This window comes from Sesamum indicum, linkage group LG11 (assembly GCF_000512975.1).
Source record: "Sesamum indicum cultivar Zhongzhi No. 13 linkage group LG11, S_indicum_v1.0, whole genome shotgun sequence".
In the NCBI taxonomy this organism is placed as follows: Eukaryota; Viridiplantae; Streptophyta; class Magnoliopsida; order Lamiales; family Pedaliaceae; genus Sesamum; species Sesamum indicum.
In genome coordinates this window covers 11,951,617-11,964,753 of record NC_026155.1, presented here as the reverse complement: position 1 = coordinate 11,964,753, position 13,137 = coordinate 11,951,617, and the positions used below count along the sequence as shown (strand labels likewise).

General features: G+C 34.1%; 2 protein-coding genes across 3 annotated transcripts; both read left to right on the top strand.

The window, feature by feature from the left end:
* LOC105174115 (PAN domain-containing protein At5g03700) lies at positions 2,170–4,159 on the top strand. The gene has a single exon (XM_011096109.2). The coding sequence runs from the start codon at positions 2,457–2,459 to the stop codon at positions 3,945–3,947; it is 1,491 nt and encodes a 496-aa protein (XP_011094411.1). The 5' UTR covers positions 2,170–2,456; the 3' UTR covers positions 3,948–4,159.
* Positions 9,641–11,309, top strand: LOC105174114. 2 transcript variants are annotated; one of them, XM_020697696.1, is made up of 2 exons: positions 9,641–10,746; positions 10,815–11,309. In XM_020697696.1, the coding sequence occupies exons 1-2, from the start codon at positions 9,874–9,876 to the stop codon at positions 10,818–10,820; spliced, it is 879 nt and encodes a 292-aa protein (XP_020553355.1). In that variant the 5' UTR covers positions 9,641–9,873; the 3' UTR covers positions 10,821–11,309. The 2 variants fall into 2 exon arrangements, with proteins under 2 accessions (XP_020553355.1, XP_011094410.1); XM_011096108.2 differs by having other exon boundaries at positions 9,643–11,309.

Genomic DNA, 13,137 nt, shown 5'->3' with positions numbered 1-13,137 from the left:
ATTTGAAATAAAAAATTAAATCCACTGATTAGGTGGTGGCAAGAATGAGTACCATTCTAACACTAATTTAATCAAAGATGTTGATTGTTTTTTGTGGTCGCTGCTCCTCCTCCTCCTCTTCTTCTTGTCAAAAAGTTGGTCAATATCTCTTAATATAGCATAGTATTATAGGGATACAGATACAGTGAATAAAGGCCGCCTGATAATACACACTAAACATTATAAAATACAGTAATCAGTAATGTAGTGCCGTTTTGTCATTTCTGTGGATACGCGAAATCTTCCAGAATGTGGTGTGCTCATGTGCCTGCCTTCAATTTCTAATTTCCCATCATTTCCTCCATTTTCTATTACAACTTATATGGTATCTTCTATCTCAATTAATAACTATATCTCCCATATATATATATATATAGAAAAATATCATTTTTATGTTATGTGGTGTGTATATATTAAATAAATAATAAAATTTGAAAATAGAATATAATTCAAATAAAATATACGTGGCAAAATTCGATCATTTGCTTCTTCACAATATAATTCGGTGCTATGAAATTAGGACCTTGGAAAAAAGTTAATAAGTTTTCCTGAAATCAATAGTTTTAATAATAATAGTATTAAAAATAAAATTTATTTGGAAAAGGTGTAAAAGAATAGGACAATAAAATTTGGAATTAATGAGAAAGTGATAAAGTTGGGAGGAGGTGTGAAGTGTTTGAATATTTATAGGAGTTGGTTGAGACCTATCTAAAAGACTTGTAATCAGACTTTCTCAAATTGGATACAAACTCAAAGTCAACGTCCGCAGTCATGTGTGCCTTCAAACTTCACTCCCTTATCCCTCTCACCTAAAATACACACATAAAATTTTAATTTCTTTTTTTAATTGATTTTGAAACACTACACTATACTCATTAATTCTATGCTAAATTAATTACAATAATCTCCCCTACGTTTTGGTATAATTATGAGAACTCTCTCATTATTTAAAAAATTACAAATACTTTCTGATATTTGATAAGATTATGTAATCCTTGAATTGAGATATGAAATTGTTAACTTTGTCCTTATTGTATTTTTTTAATTTTAAAAAAATTAAAAACTTATAGGAAAAATCGAACATGATGGATTATTTTTTTTAAAAAAAAGTATAAAAAAATAATTCACATATTCCATAAAAAAATAAATAAAATTATAATTTTTAATCCATAAGAGCATTTTGGTCAGTTCACCATAACAATAGATGAAAATCAAATGGATTGAGCTAATTGTTAGACGATCGTTAAAATCAGAAAAATATTGATAATTTTTCAAATAACGAAAAAATATTCATAATTATACCATATCTCAGAGAAAAAATCGTTGTTTCCATGTCACCTACATATTCAACATCTCACATTACAATATACAAATAAACAACTTATATATAAGTTGTTAAATTAGCAGCTCCTGGACACAGTTTTCAGCAACTTAATAAGAGTTGACTTTCGGTCCCCCCAAAAGTACATAAGAGTATATGCACAAGTGAAGCCTGAGCATGTGGACCCTGCTCCCAATTCTATCGGCACCATCCAATATTTTAATTATTAAAATTAATCCAATCAAATTAATTAATTTTTTTTAAAATTATATATTAATATACAAAAAATTTATTATATTTATCATATAATTAATTTCAATTCGTTCAAACTCGATTTAGGTATTTAAAATTTTGCTCTACAACATATATAATCTCATCTCACACCCGTTGGGCTAACCGTTGATCCTTCCATGTCATACACCCAATCAAATTCAATATTTACTCTCACAGCATTCAATTTCCTCTAATTAACAAGATCAATCATATCATTCATGCTTTTGCTATATATTATTGCTAATATATACTTAGTTATCAACCTAATATGAACCTAACTAAGACTAAACCATCTCCAACTCAACCTAAAATATTTAAAATACATCCCCAGCAAATTGCAGATTTACATTACTTGCCGCCTTTCGGTAGATCTACCTACATTATTTCTGCACCAAAATTAAAACATAAACTTTTACCTTTTTTTTATCACATCAGATTCATCCATCCTTTTCTTTTATTTAATATACATATAACGTAAAAAAAATTAAAATAAAATATGTTATCTAATCTTTATGTTTATGCTAAATGAAATAAAAAATTAAAGAGAATTTACAATAAAAAAATTCAATTTTCACTTTTTATTAGTAATATAATGTTGGGGTGTGTATAAATAACCTTCTCGTTCTCGCTGGCATATCTACTCACTGATATGAGAGACCTGAAGAACTGCTCCTCCACTGTATAGACACGCTCGAATCTCAACTCCCTTCCTCCATTGCTTCAGCTGTTTCGTATACAATATTTTTATTTTTACAAGAAAATTATATACAACCATATGTGTATATATATTTTCATGGCAGCGTCGTCGATGTAGGCTTTTGAAATGGATAGACGCAGACAATTACCCCACTTCATGAACTTACCGGTTCATCTCTTTCTACTCACTTTTCTCACGGCTCTCCAAGCAGTCACGTGGAGCTCGCACGCTGCACACTCGCCGTCTCCCGAGGAGCTTCTCCTAGGTTTCAGAGCCGCTCCCGATTCAGCTGTCTCATCTTTTCAGCCTCTGCTTAGCGACTCCTCGGGCAACTACTCGCTGGGTTTCCTCCGGGTCAACCCGAATCAGCTGAGTCTTTCTGTTCTCCACGTCCCTTCATCGGTTCCGGTGTGGTCCGCCAACACGACCCGTTTGGCCAGATGGGCCGACTCGACTCAGCTTTTCTTCAATGGCAGCCTGGTCTTATCTGATGCCCGCACCGGGGTGTTTTGGTCCACCGCCACTATAGGGGACCGTGTTTGGCTCTCCAACACCTCGAATCTCATGATACAGAAGCTTGATGGGGTGACTATATTGTGGCAGAGTTTTGACTTCCCCTCGGATACCCTTGTTGAAAACCAGAATTTCACTAGTACCATGACTTTAGTTTCTTCGAACGGGCTTTATTCTATGCGGTTGGGTCCGAATTACATCGGATTATACGCAAATTTCGCGGGTTCGGGTAGGGGACCCGGTCAGATATATTTGAAGCACAGGGCAATGGAGGCGAAGGCGGAAATAGTTGAAGGCCAGCCCATATACTTGGTTCTAAAATCTGGCGGATATTTGGGCATGTTTCAGAACGGGTCGATCCCAGTTGATGTGCAGTCTTTCAACACTTTTCAGCAAAACGTATCGGGTATCCGCCGGGTCAGAATCGAACCTGATGGAAATCTCAAAGGATACTACTGGACCGGGTCGAGTTGGATATTGGATTATCAGGCAATATCGGATGCTTGTGAATTACCTAGTTCCTGCGGCTCCTATGGTTTATGCAAACCCGGCAAGGGATGCTCCTGCCTAGACAACCGAAGGGATCACGATTCCGGCGAATGTGCACCGGCAGGGAATCAACTTCGCGGTGACTTTTGCGGTGCGTATGACAGCCGGGTAAGGGTAGTGAGAAGAAGCGGGGTCGAATTGCCATTTAAAGAATTAATGGGGTACAAAAACATGGCGTCGATTGAGGAGTGTGAGGGTGCATGCGAAGGAAACTGCACGTGCTGGGGTGTGGTGTACAGTAACTCCTCTGGGTTCTGCTACATGCTAGATTATCCGGTACAGACAGTGGTGGCAGTTGGGGATGAGAGCAAGGTGGGGTACTTTAAGGTGAGGGAGGGAGTAAGGAAGAAAAAGGTGGAGACATGGGTAGGGTTGGGGTTGGGGTTGTTGTTTGGGGCAATATTGGTATTTGGAGGAGTGATGGGGTTAGGATGGTACAAGTGGAGAAGTAGAGGGGTAAAAGGGTATTTAGAAGAGGAGGGTGTAAGTGGTGTTGGAGCATACAAAGATTTGGGAGGTGCCAGTTTTAGGTCAATTGAATTATGTGAGAAATGATGATGTAAGAGATGACATTTTTGGGACTATGCCTTATCAACTAACTTTCTTTGTTTAGTGGCTGTGGGGACAGTTAAGTAAATCCACTTGTTTTTCTTTCTGTTTTTGTTGGTTCTGCTCTTGTAAAATATGCATCACATTTTGTACCAAATGGACAACATTAAAGGAAAAGCCAAATTTATATTTCTATAAAATCTTTTATAGTTTGATGACACTATGAGCCCAAAGTTCAAAATTACCCGATAATTTGATCATAAAAAATTTTATTTAACTTGCAATAAATCAATCAGAAATAAATATAATTTGTTATCTAATTTTTTTGTTAATATAAATAAACTCGATGAATTTTGACTAATAAAAAATTTATTTATTAAATAAAAAAAATCTCAAATATATTAAATTTATTTTTTCAAACTAGAGATATTATATATATATATATATATAATTGTACTACTTTTTTTTTAAAAAAAAAGTGCAAGTGTTTGTAATGCGGGTTGTTCAAACTCCAATAACTCCTAGTCATATTGACATGATGTTGGATTGATAGTAGAGGTTGGGCTGAGAAAGAAATATGTGGGCCTGCCTTTGGGCTCAGAGTTTCTTCAAAGAGTTGAGGTTTGGCCCACTCCAAACCCCGAAAAAGAAAAGAAAATGATACGGTGGTAGAGAGGAATCATGGTAGAATCCCAGTTCAGTAGTAATTATGTTGGAAAAGCAGTTGGTTGTCGCGATGGGGAACCTTAATAATAATTTATGATGAGTTATATGAAATTAGGAGCAGAAGGGAACTCACAAATAGCATTCTTTTGTGGTACAAAATTTGGTGATTAACAAAGCACATGTCTGCCAATAATTTGTCCTGTTGTGTCTCAACTTGCATGTGCCTATGCTGCACCACACACACCATTTCCTACCACTTTCTCCTTACAATATTAAGTATCTTGCATTATATCATTCACTAATTCATACACCAAATTGGTTAAATATATTCATAATTCAAATTAAATAATACAATTGAAAAAAACAAAAACTAATGAGCTAATATATATATATATATCCAAATAGATAGACACCTATTTTATCCCCAATGTATACATACATACGGAACTCTAACTCTAAACTTGATTGTGAGTCCAAACATTGTTGAATTTTTTGTCTTGTTTTGTTTTCTTTAGTAAAGAATACATAGGATGCAAGTTGGAGCAGAGAGTTATAAATTAGTCTGAGTTGGCTAATTGCCCAACAATTGGAACACTACTGTTTACTTAATATTCCCAATCACAGCTCCATTTCTCATTTTTGAGTGAAGTGAATCAATTTGTTAAAGCGGAGAAGGCACTGTTCGTTTGGTGCTAAGTAAAGAATAATTTAGAAACCCATTCCTATTGATTGGAGTTATTACAAGGAAAGGTATATTCTTGGTTGTCTTGTTTCTAGCAGCTGCCTACAATATCATCATCGTTTCAATTCATTCATTCTAATCAAACCAATCATATTACATATGTTTCACTGATACTTAATTAGCATATAAATAAATTTAAAAAAAAAAGAAAAAATCTTTATATCTAAGAGTGTACGTGAATATCCACGCGCGGTGTTAATATTGGATGTATAAATACTTCAACGTATGTCGTCAGAGTGATGGACACGACTTTTGTGGTCCTCAAGGTTTTAATTTCTTGGTTGAAAAAATTGTGTTGTAAGCAATGAAACATTATGAAGGATGCCGCATTTGCGTCCAACATTGTTTTGTGCCCACTCGTGATCTTCGTCAGAAATGTGCCGCCTCCTATGCCGTAAAAGATTATTACACCAAAATCAACAGGTTTCACTCGGCTTCAAACAGTAGTATAAATTTGTGACCATTTGGTTCACGTGAACTGAAATTATGACTTCCATTCTACATCAAATTCTCACACATTCTAGTACGTAGAAATCTGAAATTTTCATACCGATTTGTACAAATCACATGTCTCTCTTTCTTAATTGGTTGTTATTCAGAAGACAAAAGAATAAATAAACGACTCAAAAGCTTGCTTCAACAAACCTAACATTGCAGGTGCAACATTAATTTCCTCAAGATCGTGCAATCATAACTATATTTGGTTTGCCGAAAAAACAAAAGTTGTCGATTCCCATAAAGTCTTGTCATTTTAGTTAAACTGGTAGTTGTGGTAGACCCAAAAAGTGCTGCAAACCCTAACCAAACTATAATAGCCTGAAAATCACATTCCCACCAACATCGACACATGACGTGTTTTTATCCCAACCTGATTTTTTAGGTATCAACGGATTCTGCCATGTCCTATCCTCTCTCTCTGTGACGGACCAGGTTGGGTTGGGGTAGGCCATGATAAAAGGTTCACCAACTTTCATGTCAAACCTCTTCTAACTCACCAACATTAATGTTCTCAACTGCAACTCCAATTAAAACTTATTATATAAAAATAGTATTATTAATATTCTTTTAAGTATATATCTATCTTAATTAAAACTTTTAATTAATTTATGCGACCACACCAGCTTTAGTTGGCATGCGGCGTACCAATTGAGGTCTGATGGCCGGGAGAGTTAATGTTGTCTCGGCCTTTCTTGCTAATCATGTAAGCTAGTGGTACCAATATTGCAACTACGTCTCACACTGAACCACATCCATTGATCCCCAGAAAACCTTAGCATTCCAAATCATAAGAAAAATAGACATAACTAGCCAACAAACTTTGTTCATGTCTCTCTCCTCTTCACAGAAAAATTATATTATTAAAAAATTTATAAAGTAACCAAACACCCTTTTAGTCGAAATACCGTACGCTACTGCAGATCGGTCCCAACACCCGCTATCAGAAATCATCACCACCAATTATATCTACGGGCATGCGGAGTCACCCTATGTATCTCACCACTACGAACACGTAACTCTGTCTATTTAATACCTAACAAGATTTTCAGTCTCCAGTTCGGTTTCTTTTGATAGCATATTTAGTCAGGAAAAATAGTCATAATCATAGAATTTTGCCAATGGCATCTTTTTTACTCTAGATATGTCTCAAACATAAAATTTAATAGAGGTCTATGTAAATACCAACTGCAAAAAATTAATTTTTTTATATTATAAACGACCACAACTTAAAAATTATAATAAAATTAATATTATTAATTACGATTTTTTAATTATAAGAAATAATCATATTTCTTTCTGACAACGTACGCATATATATATGCGACAAGAAGTTAAGACAGCTGTGCTGGAATTAATTATTTCAATGGTGAAAACGATTGTGTTGGAGTTGAAAATCTCTCATTCAAATCCGGACCGTTGATGTTGCATCATAAACAAAATTAAATGTGACATGTGCCTGAATTGATCATGACAAAAAAATCAATATATTAAATATTGGATCTTGATGGTTAGTTTTACGACTCAAGATGTTGATACTAAAGTCTCCAGTATATAGTGTTAATTACTTGCTTTGAGTCATCATATAAAAATTAAAAATTATGAATTAGTCTCTACACATAAAAAGTTGTACACTGTTTTAAACTCCAAAACCCAAAACTTAATCAGAACACTTAATTGAATTGATCAATTCAATATAATAATTTTTAATTCATAAAATTATTAACTTAATAACCCATCCCTTATCTTAAAGATGGACCAATAATTGAAAAGATATTTGGATATTGATGTGAGATATATCATATGAGTCCGACTCTGACCTCAGCACAGTATTTATAATGTATCTATTTTACTAATTTAAAGTCTTTATAACTCAATCTTGATATGTACACTTGCCGTGACCATCAAATTATTTTAGTGTGTATATGTGATAGGAGTGTGTTTTTATTATAATTTCAGTGATATCTTGCTATCTTTTTTAGATTAAAATACTCCTGATCAAGTATATTACAGAATTGACTTATAAGAGATTGGTGGAATGAAAAAGGAAAAAACAATAGGACACAATCAACACTTTGACAGAACAGAATGACCAGTTAGCCGTGACCACGCCTAAACCTGCGGAAAAACAACAGGAAAAGGAAAGTTCAAGAAACGAATTTTGGAAGATCTGTGATTGATTGAATTACCTATGCCCGATTGAAAACTCTCCTTGCTAGAAGAAATTCTTTGAGATAAAAGTTTCAATCCCTTAGGTCTTTTAGTTTTATTAGAAATTTACATTTTTTAGTTTTAGTAAGAATAGGTAACTAGTTAATATAAATAGGTGATATAGTTCATCATATGGACATCTTTTTGGAACTTTTGATCTTGGATCATTTGATCTCTCTATTCTCTAGACATTCTCTGTGTTTTTATAATATTTTCTCTTTATGTTCTCTTTCATTAGCATGCTAGGCTAATTCTTTTATTTATGGTTAAAGATTCGGCGAACACTTAATTTCATTATGTTGTGAGATCTAACCTGCACTTTCTACTTTCATTTATATGGATATTTGTATTGTTTCTTTATGCTTTTATCATAAATAATCTGATTTATGAAAGATATGTATCATTATTCATTGTCAAGAATATTTGCCTAGCCAATTGACCTTGCAAATCCGTAATTATTTGTTAGTTCAATATCTAGTGATAACACAACATAGTTTGTCATGTTGTAGTGGTCGATTATGTTGTGGGGATTGCACAATCTAACTTAAATAAATTATTGAAGGAATTTATTGGTTAGAACTGTGCATCTCTAGTTTTTAATGCTGTTGGTACGTAAATTAAATTTTGGGCCAATCATGCGGTTGGTAAATTAGAATAAGGCAATCATGATGTTGGTAAATTAAATCTTTAATATGTTTCCAAGGTTGTTTACTGATTAGAGGATTTGTCAACGGACATTTCTTTGACTAACTATAGGGTAAGCAAATGTGAGGTTATTAGGTTGTATTAACGACCATAACTAATTTATCTATTATGGATGATTGTTACTTTTGCATCTATCAGCAGTTGAAATAAGAACGATCATGTCTTTAACAAGAAATATTTCTTCTTATATATTTCTTTCTTTCTAGATTTAGACTTTAAACATACTCCCTCCTTTTCTATTTTTACTTCTACCCTTAAAGTAATTAAATTGAAATTCATTGATGTAGATTCGACCCTACTAACTACTTTCACAAGTTTTTAATAGGATATCAATTTTGGTGGATTCAATACCCATAATATGGTTCACATAAAATCGTATAATTTAAAAAATCTATAAATACCCAAACTCCATGTAACATGTACAACTTTTGTTACCTAATATGTTTACGACTATAATTATTATTTCTCTTGTTGTCTACCTGACTTAAATATCGAAGGACTATATATAATTAAGAATTTAGTGTGTTTACATGGATGGTTCGTGTATAAGCTTACAACCAAGAGAATCAAAACATATTTCAATGTTTAGGGATAGCAGTTACATAATTTCACTTAAACAGACGTTACTAAATTTTTGGCACAAGATACATGTAAATTATAGATGATTAGTTAGAATAAAGAAAATGAAGAAAATAGTCCCATGTTAAATATTTTCAAAAACCAGTTCAAGGTCAACCCTTGAGACAGCCCTGTGTCTGCACATGAAACTTCCCCTCAAATTAACACTTTTGTGTGTGTGTGTGTGTGTGCTGCTGCTGATTACTATATATATATATATATAAATAATTATAAAAATTATTAAGAGCAAGAAATAAGACTCTTATTAATTAATAAATGAGGTGAGGTGGGCGATAACTGGGATTTCATCTCCTCCTTAATATCTGTCACTCAACAAATTGGTTCTGCAGTTACAAGTGTGCTTCAAGTCTGACGGAAAAGACTGTTGTAGAAGAAAGGCACATACCCTTCTCCATTTCCTTCACCCAAAGGCAAAGCATAACCACCCCCACCCCCACCCCGCATGTTCATTTCCCGATTTTGATCGTCTCAGCGATGAAGAACATCGCGATTTGTTACGGTGAAAACGCGATTAAGATATCGGATTCGTATTGCTCCGGCCCCTCAACTCACGCTTACACTACTTCCTCCCACTTGACCCCCTCGATTCAAAATGCAGTTACGTGCGTCTACAGAGTCAAACTCTCGACGGAGAAGACGCAGTTTCTGATCAGACTCACTTGGAGCAATCTATTAAACCAGGGCTTCGCTATTAGCATCCGCGACTACTCTTTTCCTTCTTCAAATTTCAGCACAAGTTCACGAGTACTACGCAAGGACAAGGGCACGACAGCCTTCCAATCCGGAGGTTTCAGGGTCGAGGTCTTTTGGGATCTCTCCCGGGCCAAGTACGAATCCGGACCCGAACCCGTCACCGGGTTTTACGTTGTCGTTGTGGTCAACTCTCAGCTAAGCCTGATTCTTGGAGATATCGAGCAAGAATTGGAGGTCAAGAAGCGGGTTTCTGATAAACGAGTATCTGAATTTTCATTAATTTCTCGGAGTGAGAACTTATCTGGTAAAACTGTGTACTCAACCAGGGCTCAATTCTGTGAAACGGGAACTTGCCACGATATTTTGATCAAGTGTTCAGGAGAAGACGGGACTGTGGCGTCGATGAAGAACCCCGTTTTATCTGTGTATATGGATAAGAAGAATGTGATTGAGGTGAAGAGACTGCAGTGGAATTTCAGGGGGAATCAGACTATTTTCTTGGATGGATTGTTGGTGGATATGATGTGGGATGTGCATGATTGGTTCTTTAGTCCGTCAACAGGGTGTGCTGTTTTCATGTTCAGGACAAGGAGTGGTTTGGACAGCAGGTTGTGGTTGGAAGAGAGGAGTTTAGAGCAGAATCAACAGGAAAAGGTTGGCTTCTCTTTGCTCATTTCTGCCTGTAAAAATCCAGATTGACTCTTTCTTTTTTCGTTTTACAGGTCTGAGTTTGATTTCTGATTTCACTCTTCTTTGAGTTTGTTTTCTTTATTTGGTATCCTGACAAAGAAAGAGTAGAATGATTGGTGTACAATACTGTATTGCCTGAAGATGCAAACATGTTCTTCCCAGGTTGTAGGAAAAAGGGATGATGTGGTCTGTAAATATACCAATATACATCAAACACTTTTCAGTTTATCAAGTCCTTATGAAGAAGATAGGTTGTTTGAGTTCTCTTTTCCCCATATTTTCTGCGACCAAGTTGACTGGGTGCGTTTTTCTGTTGTATGGCCTTTAATTATGAGGAAATGAATTGGGCAGAGGCCAGAGGGGGATTAATACAGGAACTAATGGCGCCAGTTACTTGGAAACTGTTGTCATGTTTACGGCTCATCTTCTTCCCTCCAAATAGATTGTGCAAAATATAGGAAAAGGCTGCCTTTGGGTTGATTTTTGTTTCTTTGACATCTAATTTCTGGTCACATTTAAGATTTTCCTTCACACTATAGTATATGTATATAGATCATTTTTGTGTCATTTTTACCTTGCCTTTAACTAAAAGCAGACCAACCACTTTCTCACATCTTGCATAGGTGATAGTTCTTTGGGTAAATTACCATTATTTTTCCTTAATTTTGATATAATTATATTGGGCATGAATACAGATATCTCGTCGTTGTTTATAAAATTATAAATACTTTCTAATTTTAATTAATGCCCAACAATGAATTCGTTTCGTTAGTCTCCATTAGATTTTCATTTAAATTTTATGATGAACTGCCCAAAACTCCCTTTTAAAGCTTGAATTATAAATTTATAAATTTTAGATTTTTCTAAATACTTTTATAGATTAATACACTCCATTGATTATTTACTTCACCTACGTTCAATTTCTTTTAATATTTTTTCTATTATTCTTATAATAGTAAATCTCACTTCACCGTCTAGTGACCACAATTTTTTTTATAAATTTTAGTATTTATAATTTTTCAAATAATGATTGTATAGCTATAATTTACCCAAATTCTTTAAGGTACAACCTTCCACAAGCCCATTGAACCATCCAATTACAAATTTTCAACTGAATTAGGGTTGGGCATATCCAACACATATATTATAAATGATCATGGGTGTAACTGCTATAAATATCCTTCACAAAACCCAAAATTCGGGTTACCGGCCAGGCCCAAAGAAATGATAGGCTGGAATGGATCACCTCAATTTGTGTATGGGCCAAGACGGACACTAGCATGTCTATAACTGCTACAACACTGCATCGGCTTACCCAAAATTTGGGGAACGATCTTGTATTACACTTTTATCTTACGACATCACATCAATAAATGATTAACACTTTTTTTTTCCTTTCCCTCTTTTAGTTTAAAAATATGACAATATATTTTTAAAATAGAATTACATAGAACGCACATAAAAATATTGTATAAATGTGTGACATAGATGTACAGTAGAATATAGTTTATCCAAATTATGGCCTTTCCATATGTGGAGATCAGTTTTTCCATTGATGTGTGCTTTAAATTCTGAATGTGTAAGATTAAACTAATCATTAATTTCTCTCTTTGATAGCAATTTCATTTAAAAAAATATTTATGAATTAATTAACAGCGTAGGAGTCGCCCTGAAATTAATTAATTTGAGTTTAGAGTAGTGGGTTTGAGTTTGGAGGTTATGTCAGAGATCACTCCTACTCCTACCTCCATTTCTTATTTTAGTTACAATCAGCACCACCAATTATATCTACTTCTCTACCTCTGCCACAACTCAACTCACCCACTGGGAATATACCAATATATTATTCTTATTGGTATGACATACTCATAACTACTTATCAACACTTTACTCTCTCACCTTCTCTTATAATTCATCCTACTTATTACCATTCCTATACTTAAATCTATTAATGGATTCTTGCACAAGTCTCCAACTCATACTTAATCTTTGATACAACATCATAATCAATGCATTTGGGATTTTTGTAACAACATCACTTATATTTTATATGGTATTTTTAGGAGCTTATAAGCTTAGCCAAACATTCTCTTAATTTAACATGCAATTCATACGCAAACGACTGGTTATATAAACTTATAAACTATTAGATAAGACAATTATTTAATGTTAATATTTTGACACGTCATGTTGTGTACAAACTTTAGCGTGTGAAAAATTTTATTTGGGACAAATACAATGAAAGCAAATCCCATGTAATATTACAAAAGAGCAAATTACTTTCTTATGAAATGAAAAATAGCAATTTACACTCTTGTGCTTTGTAAAATAAGCAATTTACTTTTCTGTATTTTT

Coding starts and splice junctions, on each gene's coding strand:
- LOC105174114 (XM_011096108.2), top strand. CDS start 9,874: ATGAAGAACATCGCGATTTGTTACGGTGAAAACGCGATTAAGATATCG.
- LOC105174115 (XM_011096109.2), top strand. CDS start 2,457: ATGGATAGACGCAGACAATTACCCCACTTCATGAACTTACCGGTTCAT.